Source organism: Rhinichthys klamathensis, unplaced genomic scaffold, assembly GCF_029890125.1.
Source record: "Rhinichthys klamathensis goyatoka isolate OS25496 unplaced genomic scaffold, OSU_Roscu_1.1 h1tg000098l_1, whole genome shotgun sequence".
Lineage (NCBI taxonomy): Eukaryota > Metazoa > Chordata > Actinopteri > Cypriniformes > Leuciscidae > Rhinichthys > Rhinichthys klamathensis.
Genome location: NW_026606637.1, coordinates 4,513,858 through 4,541,773, shown reverse-complemented (window position 1 = coordinate 4,541,773; position 27,916 = coordinate 4,513,858). Strand labels below are relative to the sequence as shown.

Below are 27,916 nucleotides of genomic sequence, written 5' to 3'. Positions count from 1 at the left end.
TTGGTAGCACACATAAAACAATTTATCTGCAAGCCAATTTATCCATCTACACTTATAGTGTAGAGATGCATATCAACGAGGTCAAAACTCCATAACCTTGTGTGTCCATCACTATGAAAAACAAGACAATATCACACAAGGACAAAGACACTGTAACCACATATTTGAGGTGAAACAACACTGAGATCTTCAGAGAAGCGCAAACAAAATCTTCTGCAGATGATAATGAGGATTTATTGACATGCTGTGCATGTTGATCAATACCATCTTCAGCAAATAAAGACCTTCACGATTCACATGGTGATGACTGATGTCTCCCACTATTTGTCTCCTTATCTTTCTCTGTTACCTTGTACCAGCTCCCTGCACAGTCCTTTAGTGTCGGGTTCCTCTTCGTCCTCTGGTTCTTCATCGTCTTCATCATGGCTTGTGCTGCTGTCTCTCTCGCTCTCATCCATTCCCGAACTGCTCCACACCTCAATTTCTGCACTCATCCTTTGATATGATCTGTCTCCTCTGCAATGCGGTCTGTCTCTCTCTCTCTCTCTCTCTCCACAGTCTGCGCCAGGCTGATTTATGACTCGTTAAACAATCCGTCTGTGTTTCTTGCGAGTCACCACGGCTGTCCCCTTGGCTTTCTGCTCACTAATGCACCTCTACGCATGCTGATGTTGTTATTGAATCTGCTGTGAGTGTGTGTCCCTGCAGCTCATGCCTGATGGCAGCTCAGACTCACCTGGCTGCTCTGAGCCACAGGAGGACATCAACTCTGAGAGGAGGGGAGGACGGCTGGCGGAAACTTAGAGGAGTACATGAAAGACCAGAGGATTTGTGCATGTTTTTGCAGGCATTTGGAGTCTTGGAGTATTGCATCATGTGTATTTGTGAGAGATTTTTGCAGATTTGATTTGAAACAGCTTGTGTTATTGTACAGATGGAACACCCTCCCCCGTTCAAACACAATATGGTACCTTCCAGATTAATGCCATAATACTGCAGCACAACAGACGGACACTGCCACACTCACAGGACACATCAGTGCTGTTATTGTTAACTAAAACTAAAACTATTCAAAATATTACGTTTTTGGTAATTGAAATAAAGCTGAAATAAAATAAAATATAAATATTAGATGAAAAACCTTAAAGACCCACTCCGATGAAAATAATGTTTTTCTAGGTGTTAACATGTTCTTGTGACATTTTTCTTATGTTAGAGGACAAATCTTGAGAAAAATAAGCTCAAAGTTGTATTTCTGAGTATTTCTACATTCAAATGGCTGTGAATCAGTAGCAGACGCTAAAATGCCATTTAAAATAGACTGGAGTTGTGACGTAGTAACTCCACTGGGCGGGGCCACAAGCTTGTTAAAATGAATCGAAAGTGCCCCTCTCAAACAAATATCAATGATAATATTGTTTTCAATAAAAAAAAATGCATTTGATTATAATTAACATGACAATGTGACAAAATTCACATTTACTTGTATGTTTCTGTTAGTTTGAGCTGTCGTTGCCATGACTTGTTGCTATGGGTTGCGTCACTTGCGTGTCTTGCATCGGACTCGACTGAAGGGGTCAGTCTCCATTTTCGAGGCCGAGGGTCAGTAATGTGGACGGCAGGAGCGCATAATCGTTGCAAAAGTTGTGCGTTTTAAAACGAAAACGCACTGTACGGCTGGATAGCTCCAATATTGCTCTCAATTTTTGTTGCACCGGTAATGACAGGTTGGGGGTGTAAGCTAGCGGGAGAGACAGAGCTCTCAGCAACGGGGAGGGGGAGGGTCATCTCCGTGCCAACGGCTCCGCCCACAACGCAGAGGCGAATTGCTAATGAGCTACTGCCGCTCTGCTGAAGCAAAGTCCCAGAAAACGCCACAGGTTTTGTGAGTTTGGCTAAAAATGGCACAATCATAATTTAAAGACCACTGGGAATGTTTACAAATAGCTCAAAATATGATTGGAGTGGGACTTTAAACAAAAATGAGAAATGTTGCCTTCACAATAAAGTTGAAGAAAACTTGTTCCAAATCTGTATGAGTTTCTTTCTTATGTTGAACACAAAAGAAGATATTTTGAAGAATGTCGTAACCAGAAAGTTGACGATAGCCATTGACTTCCATAGTAGGAAAAAAAATACTATGGAAGTCAATGGGGTACATCAACTGTCTGGTTACGATATTCTTCAAAATATCTTATTTTGTGTTCAGCAGAAGAAATAAACTCATACAGATTTGGAACAACATGAGGGTGAGTAAATGATGACAACATTTTTGGGTGAACAATCCCTTTAAGCTCTGTAGAAATATTTTAAAATAATAATAAAAAATAACAAAAGCACATACAAATTAAAACTAAAAATACAAAAATAAAAGTTTTAAATGTAAAAATTAAAAATATTAATAAACACTATACGGTAATAGTATATAAATAATATTAAAATGACACAGCATTTCCAGCAGGAGTGTGTGTATGCAGCTAAAACTACAGCGATCTGAATCTTAGAGTCAAATGTTTTTAGTCAATGAGTCCAAAAGAATCCATCTAGCATTCAAGCTGTCAATCCCTCCGCCCCCAAAGTCATACCGGTACCACTGTTGAATGCCAAATGACAGTGGCGATGTGAAAACGTGGTATCGAATTCAACACTGTATATCTTTCACCTTTACTCTTTCTCTTTCAGACATGTTAAAATAATCTGGGCCAAAATTGCTTTCTAGACAAATTCTGAAGGGCTCTATCAAATATTAAACTACACCAGTAGCCATGTTTCCATCCACTTGACAATCGAATTATCTGAAGTTCGGTAAAAAACCTCATGTGAATGAAGCTGGTGAAAGTGTGTTTCCATCAAACGGCTTTAAAGCGGATAAAAACCTGTGCGTAATGACGTCACATGCTGTTTTGCGATCATCAAATTGCTATATCGAATTGATTTGAGACATGTTAAGGTGTTTCCATTCATTTTCTCACCGAATTGCACAACATTCAAGCCAACATTTGCGAACAAAATTTTACTAGGCAAAATGGATTGCACCATAATAACGTTTCCATCCGCGTTTATCGCATAAGCCGTGTATCGATCAAGATAAAATCCGATGAGACCGATCGTATTTCATTTGAGTCGATATTCATGAAATTCAATCGAATTTTACTGTTTCCATAAGGCATTTTTCATTCGATATCACTTTGCGGATAAAAACGTGTGGATGGAAACATAGCTAGTGTCAATTTTTCATTGTGGTCAGTGGATTGCAGGTCACACCATCACCACATGGCATGATGCACTTAAAATCTGACCAACAAAACACTGGGAGTGTTTACCAGTGAGAGTTCAAAAAGACAACACATTGTGAGGAAACTTCACCAAGATCACCACAATGGGAAGAAATAACCATTTCCTATTTGTGCTATATCTACCACATGTTCATTTATAATTAATCAACCTGGTGCAACTAAACACGCAACAGTTTCAAGACCGGACAAAAGCAAACAGATTCTAATTTAAGTAATAGACCTATAACCGAATCAATTTTGCTTAGGGTGATGATGGCAGAAATAAGAAATATGAAAAATAAATAACTACGTCCTAAGTCAAATTGTATCCGATGTTAGTGAAACAAACTTGATAACACAAATATACATTTTCTAATTTTACATCACATTTGTCTGAGGATGGCTTTCTAGCTCAGAATGAAATGCAAGTGTCTAAGGTTACTCATTTATGCCAAACCAATCATTTACAGTACCATAAATATCCCTAATCTGCCTTCAGTGAAATGATAACCATAGCACAAACAAATACAAATAGGCAAATACAGTGAAACAAGAAAGACTATAAATAACAAAACTGAAATCTCTACTAGAATACAGGCTTGAAGTGAACGTGTTTAGATAATTAGGCTAGAAATAACAGCTGTGTTTGGGCTGCAGCCCACGTGAAGAGATCAGTGCACTGCAGGCAGGTATGAGAACACGTTTCCATGCCAAACGGATTAGAGCTAAATTAGCAGCAAGTCCATCAGAGCAATCTGTTTCCTTTTCCATCATTTTAAATCGGCAAAATAAACATTACACTGTAAAAAAAAAAAAAAAAATTGCTGCCTTCAATTTTTAAGTACAATCAACTTAGATGTTTAAGTCATTTCAACTTACATTAAACTGACTTAAAAAAATTAGTTGAATCTAAAATGTTTACTTAACTTATTTTGATGAGTTAAAGCAATGTAAAAACATATGTAAAAACTTATTGATCATGTCATTTTTTATAGTGTACAATTCAAAACTTTGGGGTCGGTAAGATTTAGACTCTTCTGCTCGTCAAGGGCCAGTATTTATTTGATAAAAAATACGGGAACAATTTTGTTAAATATTATTATTATTTAAAATAACTTTTTTTCTATTTTAATATGTTTTACAATGTAATTTATTCCTGTGATGCAAAGCTGAATTTTCAGCATCATTACTCCAGTCTTCAGAGTCACGTGATCATTCACAAAATCATTTTAGTATGATGATTTGGTGCTCAACAAACTTTTTTTTTTTATTATCAGTGTTGGAAACTGACACCTTTTTTTTTCAGGATTCTTGGATGAATAGAAAGTTCAAAAGAACCAATTATTTGAAATAGCAATCGATTCAATTAAATGCAATTTATTTGCCTAGCTCCCAATACATAATGTTTCTTTTGTAACACTATAACGTCTTTACTGTCACTTTTGATCAATTGAATGTGGCCTTGCTAAATAAAAGTATTAATTTCTTTATAACGTATTCATTTCATAAATAAATAAAAAAAACTGATCCCAAACTTTAGAACGGTAGTGTATATCTGAGTCCAGCAGGTATTTGTGGTCAATCACAGATAGTTTTATGATGCTACAAAATTTATTTAATGAATGTACTGTATATCACAACCATGAAACAAACTAATGATTTTTTTTCAATCCCGTTAAATCTCAAAGAATGCCTGTCTGAGAATCCAAAACTTTAGTTTAGCCTAATGTGAGCAGCAGATAGAAACTGCAGTGCTGGTGTAACGTCAGGGCGCCTGACAAGTTTGCCAGGTCGTAGAGAGAGAAGCCCCTGAGAACAGCAGAATGTCTCATTATCCTTAAGTAGTAAGGAGCTAATCCTCTTGATGGCATTTGCATCTGTGCTCCAAGAGGAAGGGATGTGGCTGGGATTACAGTATTGCTTTGGCAGGGTCAACAGTGGCACTAGAGCCTGTAATTGGTACAGTGAGCTGACGTACTGCCATACATTGTAATAAATCATTTAAGATATTATAAAGACAACATGTTGTTTCCCAAATAAAATAACTATCTTTCATTTGTCATTGCAGTACAGCCAAAATTCATGACTGAAATCATCAATTGTGGTGACATACATGAGGCGAGTAAATGATGATGACATTTTATTTTGGGCCGAACTATTTCTTATTCCCTGTTTTCTTTTCACTCCCAAGTTTTCTTAAAAACTTTATAAGTGGTTGGATTTACCAGAAATGGAAAAGAAGTAGGCAGTGCCAAAGTACGCAAGTTGCGAAGGGCTCCCGAACCACCAGAATTTTGATTCTGAATTCTAATGATTATGAAAACATGATGCCGCATTCCATTCCTTTCCTTTAAAGCGGGACGCTGACGCCCTTCCTAGTACATAACATCAAAATCAGTCAAATCATGTACTGCAACATGACTTTCATAATATACAGTCTCCTGCCAGACGTGCGCAATACTAAAAAAAGTCAAGTTAAAGCATTTTGAGCTGCGAAAGAAATGCTGTTCCATAGGTGGCGAGATGGAGCAAAACTTCTTTGGGCTTTGGGTGTTTGCTTAAATGACAAATACACACAAAAAAGTCTTGGAGAGTTTTCACTTTAAAAAAGCCAGTTATGATTACTTTTTTAAATTTCTGTATAGGCTTTTATTAGTAGTAGGCCAAATTGTTAAATTTCATTTGTATGTTTTTTTCAATTTTATTTATCCTATTGTTTATCATTTTATTTTTTATAGTTTTATTACTAATGTTTAAACTTACTGTGCGTTTGTTGACAGTGAAACTGCTCTGAAAGAACAGATTAAGGGGTCAGGGGTCATTTGGGGGGTTTTATGAACGCATTGACAGTTCCAGAAGTCTAGAACTAGCACTGGCAGTTGGCTATATTATGGGAGAAAGGTGTGGACTCACAGAAGTACTTGAGTGTCTCATCGATCTGCTCATGTGTAAGTCCAAGAGCGGCCTCTGGTGGCAGCAGAGGTGTGTGCAGCCAGTCGTCATGCTCGTACCCATACACGTGGTCTGCCCGCAGAGTGTATTTGGGCAGTTCTTCTGTAAGCAAGCTGACGATCTCCACCTCTGGCAGATCCACACTGGAGCACAGATCTGTGTGATGAACAGAAAGACAACCATTTACTTCCACAACTCTGAATGTTCATTTAATAACTAAGTTAATCTGAAAATATCGAATTAGTTATTTAAGGTAAATGTACGTTACATCATTTAGAAGATTGTATTCATTGATGGAATAAAAAAATAGGCTACAGATTGAGAAGTTAAATTAAAATTACAGTGTGGACATGAAAACATCTGAGCTGCAACAGAGGCCAAAACAACTCCAGCATGATGTGCTGTCTTTCCAAGTCAAAAAAAGCAAGAGTTATATATTATTAGTCAATCAAAAATATTAGGTCTACATTACTCATAGCGGCTTACATATGCAGTGTTGGGGAGTAGTTAACTACAAGTAGCGACGCTACTAACTTAACTACATTTTTCAGTAGCTTAGCAGTAGCTCAGTTGCTTTTTAAACAGTGTAGCTTTTCCAGTAGCTAACTACTTTTTGCAGCAAGTAGCGGTGTAGCGCGAGCAAAAGCAACATTGTGTTTTGTTGAGCCTGCGCGAATCAGCCAGGAATCAGCGCGATGCAAGGATATTCTTCTTCTTGTTAGATTACAAACTAATTTGTTTTGCCATTACCGCCACCTGTTGTTTATTCACGCATCTTGCGGCTAACGGTTCACTGACGTACAGAAGACCTCAAGCTCAAATTTAAGGACGCACATACAGGTGATTAATGGCCATTTTAAAATGTATTAATTATCCTGCTTTATTGCTCTCTATGTTACATCAAACTTCTATTTCTGATTTAATTACAATGAACCGCCATGATCTGTCCGCGTTTGGCAATGAACATAAAAGACCACTAAACTAAAGTTTGCGCCATCGTGTTTCAGTTGAACAAAAAATGTAATCTTAGTTTGTTTATCGCACGACAAAGGCTTTGATCTAATTAAATTGGTGTATAGATGTGATGTGACTGGATCCAGAGCGAACCGAACTGTGCTCACAAGCAGCTTGTGATTCAGGTTCTTCTTTCACAGTAAATTCTGCGAGCTCCATCACTGCATGTGAGCGAGTTTAACGTGCATTGTCAGTGCCACATGTGAGCGGTTGTTCAATGTATTTTCTTGCCAAAATGCAACCATCTCACAGTCACAATCGGTATTTTTGAGAAAAAGTCTATACATGCAATTTACGTTGGATGTATATTTTGTTCTTGCAATGTTGTATTTGTTGCAATTTTGCACTTTTGACAAACAGTCTGAGATATTTGAGTGTTGTGTGTAATAAAACAATAAAAATCATAATTGTATTGCATTGTTTTAAACACTAAATATTTTACTTAAAACATTTCTCAGACACTTATTCAGTTATTTATAATATATATGTTGTTCAAAAAAAGCAAAAGTAGTTTCAATGTAGCTAGCTACTTTTTGATCGTAACTTGTAGTGTAGCTAACTACTTTTCCAAAAGGGTAGCTTGACTGTAGTTTAACTACTTTAACTAACGAGTAGCTTGTAGCTTGTCAAACTACAGTTTCAAAGTAGCTTCCCCAACACTGTACATATGACATATGAAACATATGGCTGAGATGTTTCAATCAAGAAGATGATTTAAAAATCATATGTGAGTGTTAACAGCTATTATAAAGCTACAGCAAACACTCTTGAGCTTTCAGAATGGTCCATAATTAGAAAGCAGCACACATAGGTACTTCCTTAGTCACTATGGTTTGTACCACCTTTCCTGCCTTTGTCGGCATTTTTCCTGCCTTTGTCTGATTTGATGCTCACGATTTCTTATCATTATCAACATTGAAAAGTTAAACGTTGTGCTGCTTAATTTTCTTTTTTTTCCATGATTCTTTAATGTAAAGAAAGTACAAAAGAACATCATTTGTTTGAAATAGAAATGTTTTGTAACATTATAAATAGCTTTTGATCAATTTCATGGGTCCTTGCTGAATAAAAGTATTGTTCCCCAAACACTTAAACGGTAGTGTATCTGCTAAACGTACATTAGCATATAGTTGGCACTACAGCAAACAGATGCAACCTGGGAACAATCGCACACCAACAAAACCCCTTCCTGTACCTGTGAGAGTTGAGACATCATGGAAGCCTTGTGCTGGCAGTGGGTCCTCCCTCAAGTTCCCAGGAGTGAGGCCGATCTCCTGGGCGAGGGTCCCGCATCCCTCTCCCTGCTCTCCATGGAGGGCGAGGGGCCCTGTGGGCTCCAGGGAGGGCTGAGGGGGCCGCCCAGAAGAAGAACAGTGAGACAGTGTGACAGGCCTGCTGGGGTTCAGGGTGCTTGAGGCCTTCAACAGACTGTTGTGCTGCCTCTCCTGGATCAGAGAATGGGTGTGGAAGCACACGTCCTCATGTGACCTGGTGGAGACAGACAGAAAGAGAGATATGTACACTCATATTAACAAACTGATTATAAGAAAAGAGCTTTTTGTGTATTAAAGACTCCCCCATCAGTATCTAGTTAAATGAAAAAGGCGTATGAAAACAATGATGCTCAGGGCACAGATCATGTTCATTGAAAGCAGGCCATTGATTGTATTGTGCTACTGATGTGAAACTTGATAGGCCCTCGCGTAACCACAGCAGTGTTACTTTCAGCTTGATATCTTCCAGTGAAAATGTCTATCAGATCCAATATCAAATGACATGACACTTATAAATAATTCAGCTGGTGGCATATAAAGTCATTCATGACTTTTTTGAGTCATGATATTCTGAAACAAATACCCTGTGGTAAGAATATATCACATGTTTAACCAGGAATTTTAGTAAAGGGTGTGTTATGACAATGCTAAAATATGATTGAACCAATAACACTCCTCCAACAGAGTTAAGCTCTGCCTTCTTTGTTACTGTTTTATCAGACAAGCTTTACATGACATCCAATAGGAATGTAGGAATGAATTGGAGATATTTGTGAACAGTGAACAGATTTTTAGCAAAATGTACTCATAAATGGTTAAATTGGATATTATCCAAACATATAATGATTTTTTATTTAATTGTGCAATAAGCCAAGCATTTTTATCTACCACTATTCTGCAAAGAAATTAAGTAACACAAAAACATGATACAAAAAAATTATGAATCAGATCTGAACAAACACTTCTATCAATTAATGAAAACAGAGAAGCCTCATTTAAAAATGCTTCAGAACAGCATTCTAACATACTACTGTATGCTGTACACATGCATTTATTATATATTATGCACACTATACACAGTAATTATGCACATTTTATATGCATAGAAAACCCAGATGACCCACAGTAAAACTGCAGAATTGTGCACATTGCGCACTCTACACAATGCTGTATCCCGCAAAGCAACCAGTGCAACAAATGTTGACTCCAGAAATGTAAGATATTTAACACAAAACTGAATATGCTTACCAAAGCAACATTATTTGATCTAAAATACAGTAAAAACAGTTTTTACTCCATTACTCCAGTCTTCAGTCACATGATCCTTCAGAAATAATTCAAATATGCTGAATTGATCCTCAAGAAACATTTATTATTGTCAATTACAATTATTATTATTATTATTATCAATGTTGAGAAGTGTGGTGCTTATTTTTTCCTCCACGATTCTTTAATATATAGAAAGTTCAAAAGAACAGAATTGATCTGAAATAGAAATGTTTTGTAACATTATAAAATGGCTTTACTGTCGTCTTGATCAATTTCATGGCTCATTGCTGAATAAAAGTATTCAATGAGATTTTTAAGAGATACAAGAACAACAATTATAATACCGCTTATAAGCTCTCTAGGTATCTTGTGTCAACATTATAAATGCCTTTGTTTTTGTATAATTTATGTAAATTCCCTATAAAACTGTCCAAACACATAGACTTGCAATAAAAAAGCAAAACTTGTCTAAAAATATGGCTACAGTTGGTAGGATTGGTCAGTAGCGGTTTTAAGGCGGGGCTTAGTGTAAATTCAATAGAGTGCTGCATGAATGACGTATTTTTGAAGGCTAAAACCATTTACCATTTTAGTACTTCCAGTTCTATCATCCTGAAGTCAATGGGTTTTTTTAATGCGTTTTAGGTTAAATTCCTGTAATGAGGTCTGTGGTTAACACAAGCTCAAGATATTTTCACATTTTATTCTACGACACAAAATACATCATCCCCTGTAGCCTGTTGCTAACAAGTGGCTAAATGGGTAAATAGATAAACTCAACTATTGCCAGTTCACTTTCACAGCCTCGTTGTTAGAATTGCACTCTTCCAAACTATTCTAACTCAAACTTTCAGAGAAAATATTCAGCATGGTGTAGTTTGTTTAAAGTCCACATTTAGCTTTTTACTTCTGGCAATTGTATTTAGACCTCAATATTCATAAAAGTTGTGTTGATTTGTGAAGCTTATCGTCATGAACAAAACATGTAAGAATGATAAACAGAGTAACTGAGCTTATTTTCTGCAATAACCCAAAATCCAATGGAAAATCCTATAGGATTTTTATCAAGGGGAACCAGGCTTGGCCTACAAAAATACATCATCACTTCAGCGCTCTATACAAACTTTGCATTCCAAAACAAATTTGAACACTATATTGTTGATTTTTAAATATTGACCAAGGTTTTAAGTCACTCTCACTTTTAGCCAGAGATTACGGACAACCTCAAGGTGACTGTACACAAAACCGGACTCACTGCCAACCAAACTCCTGCTGGAGGTGCCTACGTGTGTCCTTTCACATAGTCTCTAGGGCTCTCTTCTCAGAGAAAGAGGGAGGCCAAAAGAGAGAGAGCGTGATAAAACCAGAGAAAGTGGGAGAGGCAGAGAGAGGAGGAACAAAGAAAGTCTTTTTTTCAGCCTATCAGAACGGACACACTTGAATTACGGCTTAAGTTAGGGGGAGGGGCATGTTCAATGTTCAGAAAGCATGTGTTTGGCTGAAAGCAGCGTGCACTCTGAACCGACCGTTTCCTAGGAGACCTGAGGACTGTGAACGTGCGGCTTGGTCACATGATGCATCTGTCAGAGGGCTTTTATGGGCAATTAAGGGCTCATGCAAACACGTACACAAGGACGTCTATTTGCAAGTATACAGTGTTCCTTTTCCACCGAACACCAATTTTACAACATTGCCAAAGTTTGTTCATATGTGTCCCTACAGTCTTACTCTTAATAATCTAGTATAAATCACATTGTAAACAACACAAACACATTATTGTAATTCCCTAAGTCACAAAGAATTAGTCCTGAGATAAACAATTATTACAAGGAAAATCACTATTTAACCCTCTGGGGTCCTTCGGCCCAAATGGACCCGAAGCATTTAAATATTTATTTATTTTTAAATCATTGCTTTATCGGAATGGTCCGAAATTTGGTGACTTTGTTGGTACTTGGCATATGAACACCCCAAAAAATTGGGGACAGGATTTGAATAGTCTAAGTGGTTGTAAAAAAAATAGTCACACTCAGGACCTTCGGGTCCAAATGGACCCGCATAGGAAATGAATGGGAAATTGGCAAAAATGTGAAAATACAGAGTTATTTTGTGCGTACAAACTACAAATCAGCCACGATCCAGAAAAAAAGCACACAACAGTGAAGGGGTGAATCTATAAAACATCAAGAGTGCAAAACAGACACATCCACACACACACACACAAACACACTTTTATACACATACACACTAATAAATTCAGATTACATATGGGTTTTGAATTTTTAAAATGCTCAGTTTGTCCACCAGATGGCATCCATCTCATTTCAAAAATTGCTTTCATGAGGCCTAGGCTTGACTCTAAGGGTGCTTTCACACCTGTAGTTCGGTTCATTTGGTCCGGACTAAGGGCGAAAAATGATACTTTGTATCATTTTCAGGCGTTTTGGTTCCTTTTCAGACCACACTGATTGCTCTGGTCCGAATCAGATGATGAGTTGATGAAACGAACCAAAATGCAGTCACGTGACAACATCCACATCACTCGTTGGCCAGAGGTAACTGCACTTCGATTGGTCAGAATCAACGTGCGGGAAAATTCCAGAGCTCCCGGAAGTAAACAAAGAGGAGGAAAATCCGGCAGACAGCGTTTGACTATGGAGAGTCTACGACTGCGTGGGCTGATAGTATCCCTGGTCATAGTATATTACTTTAGGCAAACAATTACATTTCATAATGAATCGAGGATGCGGCTTGAACAAAATGTTTTAATGCACTGCACGCGGCGAAGTCGCACCTCCTCAGAACTCCACGTTTGTCCGCGAGCTGCATGCTAGTGCAAAATGTCAACAAACATTATTCCTCATCCCATAAAACACAGCGCGGCTGACTACGGCAGCTGGTTTAGTCCAAAAATACGCAGTTCTCTGACAGTTGGGTCTGTTCGAGTTCGGATCACGTTCTCACCACAAACGAACCGCTCCAGAGTTCGTTTGAAAGCGTACCGAGACCACCTCTTCGAGGAGGTCTCGGTACGCTTGTTTGGTCCGCTTTTGGTGCGCACCCGAGTGCGATTGCTGCTTTCACACCTACCCAAACGAACCGCACCAATTCGGAAAACGAACTCTAGTGCGATTCAACCGAACTAAACAAGGCAGGTGTGAAAGCACCCTAAAATGAAATACAGGTTTAAAAAAATTTTAAAAAAAATAAAAATATTTTTTTTAAATTTCTATTATATTCAATGGGGAAAAAATGGGTCATAATTATTGCATTAATATTAATTATAAATCATTTTTATTTTTGAAATTATCTCAAAACACCAAAAAAGAAAAGAAAAAATATTCTAAAAAACAAGTAAAAAAAAAAAAGATGATTTTTTTTTAATAAATATTAATCCCACCCTTCCGGCCCATTTGGACCCGAAGGTCCTGAGTGTGACTCTGAAATGAAGGACCCCAGAGGGTTAAAAATTGAGCTCAATCCACTTTTCTTTGCTACAGGACACACTTTAACTGTAACTTTCCATACAACATTTATTTCCATCAAAATAAGTGCTAAGCAAAAATCAAACAACTTCCTACAAACTGCTCAATGATAATCAGCCATTTGAGGAATATACATGCAGTTCAAAGGGAAAATCGTAATTTGAACAGTTTTCCCTGATAAACCCTGTCAAGGTTAATGCTAGTGTCCTATTCTCTCTCACCTTGATCAAATATATTAGTTGAACAATATAGTTTTTAAATGACCAATGCCAATGCCGAAATATCGGGGTGGCAGAAACTTAATATAATGCCAGTATTAAAATAATGCAACTTAATTATAGAAAATGAGGCAGACATTTAAAGACCTTTAAAACAATACAAAAATGAAATCAAGTAACATATACAGTATATAAAAAATATATAATAATATCTTCTCTTGTCCCAGTATTATTAGTGCCTTGACAATAATGATTTACTGTATTTTAGAATAATTTGTCAAAAATTCTCTTTAAAATTATTCAGATGTACAACACTGAACACTTACATGAGAAAAGAGCAAAACTCATCTGGCAATAATGGCAGATGGCAACAGCTGCTAAGGCAGATCAAAATATTTGAAAACTGCATATGTTTTATGAATTGAAAAGCCCATTGATAGATTTTGGAAGTGACATAAAGGAGAACTAACTCCTCATGGCAATATACTGAAGCATGCAAATCGTCCAATGCCAAACATCTCAAAATGGTCAAATATCCACAAATTAACCAGCCTGGCTGATATAGTATCAGTCTATCAGTGAACAGAAAGATTCACACCAGAACAAACAATCAGTCCAAAGAAAACACATCAAGAAAACAAGGAAGCATATGCTCATTTTCTGTAAATTACTGTCAGTTACAAGAATCCTTTCCAATAATTTGCCTCAGTCAGATCAAGTATCTTGATAGCCGACAATAAACCATGACAGTTCAGACCAACAAAGGTGTGGTTGGATACAGATATAAATGAGTGCAATAAGGCAGTCTGCTCTGCACAATCAAAATCAGATTAAATAACAATTTTGGAGGATATGTCCTTCAAAAACTACACTTTCATCATGCACAGATGCAGAAAATTAAAAATGCATGAAAAGGAATAATCCATTACCTTCATAATCTTTAAATAAGAACTGCTAAATTCATTTTTCAAGCACGTCTGTACAGTCTGAAGTCATGTAGGCTAGTCATGATGTTGGCTCTCAACAGCAAGATCAGGTGCTTCTAAAAGAGATCTAAGGGAAGAACTCTGTCTCTGCCCAACAGGTGATAGATAAGTTTCTCCTATCACTGCTGTATCTGATCATGTGTGCCGACTATACAAACAATCACCATTGCCTACGAGCAGTCCTGCACACACTCTCTCAGACTTAAAAGGACAAATAAATCATAAAAGTACAAACAATGTACAGTAAATAAAACTTTGATGATGCAATATGCAGTTGAAATATTGTGGAAACCTGTTTTGCAATATTATTATATTTTGGTAGTCTCCAAATTACACGATTTAGCTTAAAAATATGAAAATTCTGATATCTTCTGTTGTTTCAAACCAAATGCAAATTTGCGCCTGTATAGTAGAAGGAGCAGCTCAAAGAAATTTTTCTGCTGTGCTGCCATTCTGGATTGCAGAAGAATAGAACGCATGAGATGAAAGTTTAACACTCTTACTTATGCAATAATGAAAAAAAATGTATTTATCTAAAGTCATTTTTGCTTATGGCTGAATTGGATCATCGCAGTTCAGCAGCAAAGACATTGATTAATAAAGTGAGATGAAATACATAAAGTATATTTGTGTAATTTAACATATTTAATTATTGCAGGTTTGTGTAATATTCTAAGTTATAGCAATAGCATATCACTGTTTTTATTCATTTTAAGGGATACTGAATCTGTTTTTGTGCAAATGAGATGAGTGAATGAGATGCTCACCTTTAGTCTAGAACTACAATAACCATCATGTTTACATGCACTTACTCCCTATTTCTCATGGGGACTGGAGAGGTGCCAGTCAATAAATAAGAAAACAAAGTAACTTGCATTATTTATTTGAAATAAAGTAACTCAGATATTTTGTTGTAAAATTAAAACTAATGCATTACTTTACAAGCTACTAGAGTTACCCCCAACACTCCAGAAGTTTGGAAAGATAAAAACACAAGTAAATAATGACATAATTCATCCTTTAAAGGGGTGGTTGATTATGATTTCACTTTTCTAACTTTAGTTAGTATGTAATGTTGCTGTTCGAGCACATCTTCAAAGTTACAATGCTCAAAGATCAAAGCAAAAGGAGATATTTGCTTTTAAAGAAATTGCTTTTTAAGGACTACACTGTAAAAAATGATCGTGATTTTAACGATAAAAGAAAAATGCTACAGTGCAAAACTGTTAATTGGTTAACAGAAAGTTTCCTTACTATATACGGTAAATAACTGTGATAGATCTAACGGTACATTTAATGTAATTTTACTGTAAAATACCGTTAAATTTACAGTTTTTAAAAGTGAAAAGAACAACTCATTGTATAATTTACAGTGAAAACCCGTAAATTGACATTCCCACAATTCCCTGCATGACACTTCACATTTGATTTATTTTTGTTGAAATAACTATGTTTCTTCTTAGTTTTCTTAGTTATTTTTTAATAAGTTATGTACATTAGGGTTTTATGTTACATTTAATGTTGTTAAATGAATGTTTATTGCATTTTTAAAATTTCATGTGTGTTACCATGATGGTGTTTAATGTTTGTGCAAATAACACTGTGCAGCTTCAATATAATAGTATTAACTTTTTTGTGGAAGATTGCTTGTGATGAGCTTTGCTTTATCATGTGATTCTCATCACTGTTGTGATGGTTGTTGGTTGTCAGTGTGTTAATGGTACAAAACAGATATTAATACTTCAATAGGTTGGTAAATTATCATTATATCAGATAATAAATTACGGTTACTGTATATTTTACGTTAAGTCTGTAAAACCAAAAACGTTGATACCGTATTTTTGACGGTAAAGTTCTGGTAACCACAGCTGCCAGTTTTTTTTCCGTAAAAACAACAGGATTTTTTTTACAGTGTACAACAAACGGCTTGTAGGGACTACACGAGCTTCCTCACGGGTTAGGATTATCAAGACAGAATATGCTAATCAATGATTAGAAGATAACTACACATCAGCTACATAAATTCATCAATAACCATTCAGAACCATTCAGACTCTGTTGACATCATCTGACTCCGGTTTGAACATAAAAGGCTAAAAGTTTTTTAAATTTTCAGTGCATGTGTGAGGTAAAAGGACACAAGCTGTTGTAGCTCCACCCTCTGTACTGGGAGCAGCAGCTCATTTGCATTTAAAGGAATAGACACAAAACGGTGCGTTTTTGCTCACCCTCAAAAAGTGACAACTTTAACATGTTATATAAAAATATCTGTGGGGTATTTTGAGCTAAAACTTTACATACACACTCCGGGGACATCAACAACATATTTTACATCTTGTGAAAAACGCCATTATACCACCCCTTTACACTGGTCCTTTAAGGCTCTGCACAGATAAAATGGGTTCAATTAAAACTGTTTTAATATATATTAAATGGGCATATGAGACTTTAGGACAACAATAAAGTTAATTAAATATGTACAGAGACAATGTGAATCCAAAAATGAGAGGCGACAATCACGGTAAAGTTTATTTGCTTGAAACCGAACACTGACTCTCCACACAGCTCTGAACTCCAGCTAAAGACTAAATGGCTCAGAGTCATAAATATGACATCACCTCTATCTGTCCAGCCCCTCCCTTTCTCTCTGACAGGTGGTTTGGTCAGGTTTTCACCTCAATGTAAATCAAACCTAACAAAGAGTGGACTGGGTGCGTGTTACATGTTAACCTGAGGACATGAATAATAAAAACCTTCCTATGGGTCATTAAAGTTCTTCCTCGAAACATGTTTCCTCAAAGATGATGTAGTTATATGAGACTTGGAATATGAGAGAAGATGTCAACATCATACAGTAGCACGAAGAAGAAAACGTGATGTGTGCTGGTAAGTTGGGCAGGGATCTAAGATTAAGAGGTCAAGTCAAGTTATGTTCATGTATTAAATGACATCAGTGCATATAAAGGTGATCATCTGATCTGCTACAATGTCCCTTACTGTTGCCTACAAGCAAAAACAAAAGAGAAACAAATATAATATCCCAGATAACTTCGGTGTTCTGTGCATTTGGCCAAAAGAAGCTATACTGGATGAAGTAACTTCAGTAACTTCTACTGCAATGTCTCACTCCTTTATCAAATAATAAATCTTCATTTAACCTGACTAGAATAAATCATATACTACTGTTTAAATGATTAGGGTCGGTAAGATTTTTTTATGTTTTTGAAAGACGTCTCTTATGCTCACAAAGGCTGCATATATTTGATCAAACATACAGTAAAAACAGAAATATTATGAAATATTATTACAATTTAAAATAACTATTTTCTATTTTAATATATTTTAAAATGTCATTTATTCCTGTGACGGCAAAGCTGAATTTTCAGCATCATTACTCCGGTCTTCAGTCACATGATCATTCACATATCGACTACTATGCTGATTTGGTGCTCATAAATTATTTCTTATTGTTAACAATGTTGAAAACATTTGTGCTGCTTAATATTTAGTTGAAACAAATTTTTTACGGATTCTTTGATGAAGAGACAATTCAAAAGAACAGTATTTGTTTAAAATATTTTGTAACAATGCAAAAGTCTTTACAACCACTTTTTGATCAATTTAATGCATCCCTGCTGAAACAAAGTATTAATTTCAAAACTTACTGACTCCAAACCTTTGATCAGTAATGTATGTATATTTTATATAATCACACCGAACAAAGACCTCAATGTTCGGTACTCATTGAAGTTAGTATCTAATGTTTTGTAAAACAACAAAGTGCAAAATTCTAAATAGAGCAAACTTACACATTAGTATGTGCTGCATAATGCAAACTATATGGAAAACAATGTATGCACATTGCACATTTTGACACACTGCAGTAGATTACTATGCTCTTTGATTCAGAATTTGTCCAAATATCCAGTTAGGAAATAAGAAACATTTAGTTAGGAAATAGGAAACATATAGGAAATCTGTCGAGGCATTGTCAATCTCTACTGCCCCTTCTATTCTTTGTGGAAACAAAATTACTGAAAAAAAGAGCAAGTTTGTGAAATAAGAAATTACATAACTAAAAAGATGTATTCAGCAAAATCATAGTTAAAGTGATATTTCATAAAAAAAATCTGTCATAATTTGCTCACTTTGTCATTTCAAATCTAAAAGACTTTCTTTCTTCTGTAGAACATTTGAGATGTGTTTTTTTCATTCATTCAATGGAAATCAATGGGCGCCAATACTGTTTTGTTATCAATAACCAAAATATCTTCTTTTGTGTTTTGCAGAAGAAAGAGACTCATACAGTTAGAAACAACATGAGGTTATGACAAACTTTGGGGGAAACTATCCCTTTAATTTCTAAAAATTTCTATAATGCTAAGATCTTTAGATCACAGTCCTCTGAATATTTGTTTAAAATTGTTATGCTAACCTCCTTCATTACACAATGAGCAATGTTGTTGCATAACAACATGCAAATTCTTGACTTTAAGAGCTAGGCCTATATATTATATGGTATTTATAAGTCCTTAAATAGGCAATTACATATTTGTAATGATATATGTATTGTATGTATTGTAATGTCTTCCTTTGTTGTGTTACACTCAACATTGCCTAAAAGGCCTGTAAACAAACTGTAGATATATCACATTTCACAGCAGGACTGATATCAGTTAAACATCAACTCTCTACAGTCTCTTTTCAATTTAGGGTTTCTATAGTCTCTTTAACAATGTAGGAAACCAAAACAGACTGCACCAAAGATGTCATGTCCATCTGTGTCATATCCCATAAACATCTACAGTAACAGCAGCCGGTTGAAGCACAACTGATGGTCCCGTAATAGGGTGTACGGACAGCTGTAGCTAAAACTGCGAGTCAGACACATAAAAGAAGTCTAGAGCTACTTACAGCACCTGATAGATGATCTCTGTATTGGGTGAAAGCAGAGCCGGGTAGACAGACGATAGGTCACACACAGGAGCCTGTGTATTTCTTGAAACTGTCCTTTACACCTGCTCAAGGTTGCCCTGTCTTGTTCGGCTCACTCTATCGACTGGCCTGTGCACTGAGAAGAGTAGAACGGAGCGATAGGGAGGGTGGAGTAAGAGGAGTGGGTGGGAGCAAAAGAGAGAGAGAATAAAGAGAGGCAATCTGTGAGCCGGCGCTCTGCAGCTCATACAGCTAAAAGCAGTTTCACCACTGCCAGGTCAATTTAATCAAATGACTCAATTCATCAACTCATGGAACCAACAGATTTACTGATTCATTTAACCTAATCATTCATTTTACACTCATGAATGATTTGTGGACACCTTTGATTATTAAATTGCAATCAATGCTTTATTCATTTGATAATATTACTCACTGATGACTGAATCACTCATTTATATGTGTCAGTGATTTTCAGTCATGAATGATAAGTGTCATGATACGGCTGTATGTGGCAGAGTGTGACACTTGTATAACATAGAATCTTCAGCTTCTGCCAGTTTTATGTTCCAGGGGTTGTTTTTTATTTAAACTTAAAAGGATCATGACATGAGAAATCAAATTTGCCTTGATCTTTTGACATATAAGCGGTCTTTGTACCATTAAAACATCCTGCAAGTTTCATAGCATAAAACATTATAAACAAAGCATTGATTTAATCAAGCTCCAAAAACAACTCATTTGGATATTGTGGGATTTGTGACATTACACAGGCAAGTACATTTGCATATGACTGCCTCCAGAGCATGACATTGACGAATAGTTTTTACATCATCACACCATAGGCCCCGCCCACCCATTATAATCATTGACACTGCGCTTACATGCACCCTCATAATGTGATTATAATAGGATTTTGGCAATATTGCGATAAAATTTTACCTCATGTAGACGCAATACTTTGATCAAACTACTGTGATTAAGCTCATAATCATAGTAACCATACTCGTGTCGCATTGAACTATGTGGTGTACGCCAATTCCATTTTTCTTTTAAAATATAGTGTATTATTTTGTGTATTATAGTGTCAGGGAGACACTAACAATGACTGATTATTAAAATTAAGGTGGTAACACTTTACAATAAGGTTCATTAGTTAACTACTTTGTTAATGTTAATGTCAATTTTTACTAATACCATTAAAGCTGCAGTCCGTAGCTTTTTTTGGGGTAAAGATTATTCAAAATACATATTTGAGAAAATACATAACCAGCCAGTGTTCCAAACTATCGGCTTGCCTTAGCTCGATTCAAAGCGGTAAGCTTGTAATAATGTTTTTAATTCCAGTGGTACTGGTGGATTTCCACGGGAAATTCGAGCATGTCTTTGCGTCATTACGTCACATTCTGTACACATAAAGAAGGAGTCTCGGCTAGTAGGCTATATTGCGTGTGAGGATGCTGGAGGTGGAGATTTATAGCCTTTTCTCACAGCACTTGATATAATTAAACTTATTAATTTGATGGCGGATCCAGAAAGGTTCAAACGACAATCACCAGTGACAACAGATTCACACGCTGTAAAATGCAAAAGACTTCGTTCGGACTTCGGAGTGAAAAAAGAGACTGCAACCGGCTCATGAGAAAACAAGGATACATATCGGAAGGACATTACATGTAGTCACGCAATCCTGATGTTGTTAACATTAACAATTTGGGAACAGTATAATTTGCACGGTTTTGCGTGATATGATAAGCGATTTTTTGATTTAATCAGCACGATTTACTGCAATGTCAGAACCAGAAAAAAAGTGGATGTTACTTCAAATGACATTTTCCGGTGAAAATTATTATGTTGGTCATACTTCCAAAAAGAATCATCTGTGATTCTGAATGCCAGTATCCACACCGGCGCGGTGATGACAGCCTCACACTCTCCTCAAACATTGTGTTCATCCGCGCTGTGCGGTGTCGAAGTACAACTCACGTAAAGTTGATAATTCCGCGAATGACTGCAATTGCAGATTTCGAACAGAGATGGCGACAAAGAGGAAAAACTGCGGACTGCAGCTTTAAGGTAAATATGAAAATATGTTATATCATTAAATCGTTTTAATACATGAAATACTACCTATGAAAAAGTCAGACTTTTCCCCCCAGAAATGATTAAAATGTCACTTCTAACTGAAAATGTTTTTTGATTTAAAGGTGACCTATAATTCAAAATTGAATTAACCTTGGTATAGTCAAATAACAAGAGTTCAGTGCATGGACATGACATAGAGTGAATCTCAAACTGGACTGTTTTCGCGTTCTCATTTAATTCACGTTTATGAAAAACACCCCTGAAAAACGGTCGGTTCTCCACACAATACCAACTGTGACGCAATAGTCGGGATCATTAATATGTACGCCTCCAAATATTTGCATAATGCCAGCCCTCAATGCCAGGCGGAACTGCGCAGCCGAAGCATGGCAGTTGCTCAGTGTGGATGTACACATGAACACAAAAGTATTTTTTAGTTCCTTCATCTGAGCCTCTGAAGAAACAATGGGTTAATTTTATTTTCTCTGGAAATTTCCAAACATTTCACCGACTGTTTCCTCAACTTGGGCCAATACAGAGCTGGCCTCGGATCGAGCTACCAAGCAACACTTTCTGATGTGTAATTGTTCAAGTTCAGACAGGTAATCTTTCTCTCAAAATCGTTCAATACTGTTTATGCATCAGTAAGTCAAGCCAGTGACTAAAATATCAGCTTCACATCGTTTCTTTTAGTAAGATGAAAATAATCGTATTTAAATTGTGAACAAATTATATACAGAAAGCGATCAAAGAACAATCTTTCCACACAGCGCGAGTTTATCTGGACACTTGCCAAACTCGTTATGAAATCAATGACGCACGTTACTGCACAACGAAGCTCTTACTGTATTTACATCATCGTGTTTGCATTGGGGAAAGCAGAGAGAGTGCAGAAACTGCTTTGCAATGATAAGATCTTCATTCTCGCGATCAACACGTCATCTGCTCAATGCTCATCACGGCAACATTTTATGTGATGGGAATAGATCTAAATACTTTAAAAACATCTCACGATTCGTTAATCTCGATAGCTGTTATAGTAAAAACGTATAATAGCAGTAGTAAAAGTATTCGGGAGAGAGTTTCACATGTAATGCGTTGCTATTTCATATGCAAGCATGTCAGCCAATCACAGCAGTGGCTGGCTACACTGAATCCCACAGCAGACACGCCCCTTCAAACAGAGTGTTCAAATCAGAGGCTAAAAGCAGGCTAGGAAAAATGCCATTTATTTCTAAATTATGATTATTTTTTATCTAAAAAACATACTAACATTATAAGGGTAACCCAGGAAACATTATAAAATAATAAAAAAAAACATTCTAGGGCACCTTTAAGTAATATATATACACTCACCTAAAGGATTATTAGGAACACCATACTAATACTGTGTTGGACCCCCTTTCGCCTTCAGAACTGCCTTAATTCTACGTGGCATTGATTCAACAAGGTGCTGAAAGCATTCTTTAGAAATGTTGGCCCATATTGATAGGATAGCATCTTGCATTTGATGGAGATTTGTGGGATGCACATCCAGGGCACGAAGCTCCCGTTCCACCACATCCCAATGATGCTCTATTGGGTTGAGATCTGGTGACTGTGGGAGCCATTTCAGTACAGTGAACTCATTGTCATGTTCAAGAAACCAATTTGAAATGATTCGAGCTTTGTGACATGGTGCATTATCCTGCTGGAAGTAGCTATCAGAGGATGGGTACATGGTGGCCATAAAGGGATGGACATGGTCAGAAACAATGCTAAGGTAGGCCGTGGCATTTAAACGATGCCCAATTGGCACTAAGGGGCCTAAAGTGTGCCAAGAAAACATCCCCCACACCATTACACCACCACCACCAGCCTGCACAGTGGTAACAAGGCATGATGGATCCATGTTCTCATTCTGTTTACGCCAATTTCTGACTCTACCATCTGAATTTCTCAACAGAAATCAAGACTCATCAGACCAGGCAACATTTTTCCAGTCTTCAACTGTCCAATGTTGGTGAGCTCTTGCAAATTGTAGCCTCTTTTTCCTATTTGTAGTGGAGATGAGTGGTACCCAATGGGGTCTTCTGCTGTTGTAGCCATCCGCCTCAAGGTTGTGCGTGTTGTGGCTTCACAAATGCTTTGCTGCATACCTCAGTTGTAACGAGTGGTTATTTCAGACAGTCAAAGTTGCTCTTCTATCAGCTTGAATCGGTCGGCCCATTCTCCTCTGACCTCTAGCATCAACAAGACATTTTCGCCCACAACTGCCGCATACTGGATGTTTTTCCCTTTTCACACCATTCTTTGTAAACCCGAGAAATGGTTGTGCGTGAAAATCCCAGTAACTGAGCAGATTGTGAAATACTCAGACCGGCCCGTCTGGCACCAACAACCATGCCACGCTCAAAATTGCTTAAATCACCTTTCTTTCCCATTCTGACATTCAGTTTGGAGTTCAGGTGATTGTCTTGACCAGGACCACACCCCTAAATGCATTGAAGCAACTGCCATGTGATTGGTTGATTAGATAATTGCATTAATGAGAAATTGAACAGGTGTTCCTAATAATCCTTTAGGTGAGTATATATATATATATATATATTTACTGTGTGTGTGTGTGTGTGTGTGTGTGTGTGTGTGTGTGTGTGTGTGTGTGTGTGTGTGTGTGTGTGTGTGTGTGTGTGTTTGTTTGTTTGTGATGACAGAATTTAATGCATGTTGGGCGAACTTCAAGTTTTGATTTTTTTTTTTTTTTTTAAATGTCTAAGAACCAGAAATACCAATACCGTAATTCCTCAAATAAAAACCGGGAGTCAATTAAAAGCCGGGCCTCTGATAGTGGCCGGGGGCGGGGTCAACACATACAAATAAAGGCCGGTCTCAAATTAAGGCCGGGGGAAATTTAGTGTTGATGATAGGTAATCTCTTGAGCCTTTCATATAATGACATAACATAAACATACTAATTTTCCACAAGATATTTTCCTCTACATCTCATCATCGATGTCGGCCCACTCTGCAGCAGCTGACCACTGAGGAGCGAATGTACAGTGACGCGACATCACTGCCAGATTCAAACTGTGCTTTCGTGCTATGGCTGGCGCTGAGCTAAAGACTTTCAGCGCTTGTCATACCGTATTATCACAGCTATTCAGTGTTTTTAACCACATCATGTTTATTTTAGGTTTCGGACATTTAAATACATATAATTAGAAAAACAATACATTTATAGTTTGTAAAATATACAATGGTGTCTATGGAAGCAGCAATAACATTTCATTCAAATATATTTGCAGAGGTGTTTTATTCATTTCAGATACACCGTGTAAGTAACTATAAAGTTGACTCTGTTCTTCTCCCAGTTCACCGGCCACTTACTTTCATGTATTTCGGGAGAAACGGATGAAATCACGTGCTGTAATAAATCCAACAGACAGGAATCTCTGAACTGCGCCCAAACAAACATCTCACGTTACAGATCAAGATCATTTATAACATTAAAGATCATTTATAACGATCGCGATGCCGTCTCAACATAGTGTGATGTCTGTCAGCCATCGCGAAAGACTGCATCGTCTATCGGCCCAATCCTATTATTTATCAAAAAGATGGAATTAGAAATAAAGGCCTGCCTCTAATAAAAGCCTGCTTCAAATAAAAGCCGGTTACTTTCTGCAGTTTAGGTAAATAAAGGCCCCAGCTTTTATTTGAGGAATTACGGTAGTTAAATCTACCACACTACCATCATGTTCATGAAATCTATTACAAATTGCATTCATAAATTGTTTAATTCATAACTAAAGTGTTCGCAACAACAGCTGACTGAAACACAGACAGAAGCGATAAAAAATGTTCAAGGCCATTGTTAACCTCTGATAAAATAAGTTAATAACAAATATTTTGAAACATTTTGTATTGTTCACATGATATAATGACAGCACAGGATAATATGTTTCAAAATAACAACTGCTATTCAAAACAGGAACATGGAAATATGTCTCCTCAATATAATGTTTTCCATGAGTCCAGAATCAGACTCTACCCTCTGAGTCACCACTTATTTTAACATCATCCTGGAAACTCTATGTCTCTATGTCCCTGTTCCTTCTCTTCCACAACAATAGGAGCATGAGCACAAACTACAGAGTTCTCTGTTTTGCATTTGATGGCAAAGGCTTTATTTAGCTGAGCAGGACTGACCACACTCAGCAAATCAGAGAACAGGTGCGGACAGACTTGGAGAGCTGATGATAAATCTCATGCTGTATTTAAATGAATCCATTCAGGGGCCATTGAGAACAATGGCCATGTTTACAAGCACATTTTCCAATTAAAGTCCATATTCTGGTTAAAACTATATTCCAGTTAAAGCTGCATTCCGTAACTTTTTTGGGTTAAAAATCATCCAAAATAAATGTTTGAGCAAGTACATAACCAGCCAGTGTTCAAAACGATCTGCTTGCCATAGCTAGATTCAGAACGGTAAGCTTGTAATAATGTTTTTAATTCCAGTGGTACTGGTGGATTTCTGCGGGAGATTCAAGCATGTCTTTGCATCATTACGTCACATCTGTACACATAAAGAAGGAGTCTCGGCTAGCATAGGCTATATTGCGTGTGAGGATATTGGAGGTGGAGATTTATAGCCTTTTCTATCCACACCGGTGCGGTGACTGACAGCCACACATTCTCCTCAAAACATTGGATTCATCCGCGCTGTGCCGTGCCGAGGCACAACCCACGTAAACTTGATAATTCTGCGAATAACTGCAATTGCAGATTTCGAACAGAGATGGTGACAAAGGGGAAAACCTACGGAGTGCAGCTTTAAGTTGCAATAATAACTAATTAACAAATTATGCACAGTGATTTAATCAACTTAATTCTCATTCAAAATGTATGTTGTGAGACTATTTTTATATTTATAATACTTTAATTTGTACGTGTGAACATTTTCATAGATAAAAGAGTTGACTTGGGACTACAAATGTAAAATAGCCTGGGGGCTAATTTTGGCATATGTACATTGCTGAAAAACTATGTTCATTCATATGCATTGTCCCTTTTAAATAAATAAATAAATAAATATTCTGAATAAAGTGTTTGATTATGACAGATTTCAGATTGTGTCAGATTTCCAGAAACTGGAATTTTGGCTTTTGACCATAAGGCATTTTACAGTATCAAACATAATAAGAATATGTGTATGTAAACTCAGTCAATTAATCTGTTCGGGTGTGTCTACATCTATCGGTTGCTGTGTGTTTATTTTCAATGGGAAAATCCCCAGAAGTCGGTCCTAAACTCAGGGTAAAGTCCATTTCAAACAAAGCATGCTGTGAAAAGGAATATAAAAAAAAAAAAACATTAGCCTAGAAATATATGTCAGGTGAAAATATTCCACCCACATTCATGTTCATAATGTCCACTTATTGTTTTATTCCAGTTGATGAATAAGGAGCTTCACAGAGCAAATACACTGTCCTTTAATGTCTTCCCAAACAACGTTCTGGCAACAAATTATTCTTCCAGTAACGGTCTTTCAAAGTTATCTGGTCTGGTCTTTATTATTAAACATTATTTATAGCCTACATCATTCATGGAACATTTTTTTCCCAAAACGGTTTACTGGGATGTCCATCTAACATACTTAAATGTTAAGTTACTTGTTTCAGAATGTTCAGAGAACACTCAAAGGTAACGTTTCAATAATGTTTGCAAAACGATCAAATTGAACCTTCCCTTAACCGTCGCATAGCCAAGAAACAAACTTAATGGGCACGTCTATGTTTGCTCGCTAAACAATACGTAACTACAATACTCTTGAGTAGGCTATAGTTTATTATTTTAGTAAAATGACGTCACTGTAAGCAACACTTTTATCTGTATTTTTGAAAGGGCTCAGCGCCACCGTAGGGAACGTGGAGTCTGGACACAGGCACATATTCAACTGCAAGCTGCCATTGCGGATGGCACCAGTAAGAAATGCCCTATGTGTCCACAAGTTTACTCCATTAAAAAGCGCAGCGTGGACACAGAAAACACTGCAACTTTTTCTTGTCCATAACTTAAAAATGGTAATGAGGAAGTGCAGAAGACGGATATAAAAAAGTTTAATAAAAAAAGTGTGGGGGAAATCACATAGACTGCATTAAACAGCAAAGGCGCGTTGAATCCTCCTCCTAACCGTTACAACAAACATCACATTCAAGTGAACTAGATGTTTGTAATCAAATGCATGAGTAGAGATGAAAAGTTCCTCCCTGCCCAACAACGAGAACAGTCTCTTCTCTGTCCAACTTATTCGTTTCACGAATCAGCTGCCAAGTAGTTCATTCTGTTGACAGTTTATTTACAATTATGTGAAACTTACTTTATCTTGTTTGTCCTCCTTTGTCCATGAATCGCTCATGTCTTTGGCCCGGAGTGAAGTTTG

At 36.8% G+C, this 27,916-nt stretch overlaps 1 protein-coding gene across 1 annotated transcript in view; it reads right to left on the bottom strand.

The window, feature by feature from the left end:
* The window catches only part of hap1 (huntingtin associated protein 1), a 31,964-nt gene extending 11,609 nt beyond the window's left edge, over positions 1 to 20,355 (bottom strand). Inside the window, exons 1-4 of the mRNA XM_056252623.1 lie at positions 20,351 to 20,355; positions 19,388 to 19,483; positions 8,437 to 8,729; positions 6,189 to 6,383 (exon numbers count right to left, since the gene is read on the bottom strand). Of these exons, the coding sequence (XP_056108598.1) occupies positions 6,189 to 6,383; positions 8,437 to 8,729; positions 19,388 to 19,483; positions 20,351 to 20,355 (589 nt within the window). The remainder of the gene's footprint in view (positions 1 to 6,188; positions 6,384 to 8,436; positions 8,730 to 19,387; positions 19,484 to 20,350) is intronic.
* Positions 20,356 to 27,916: the final 7,561 nt, after the last annotated feature.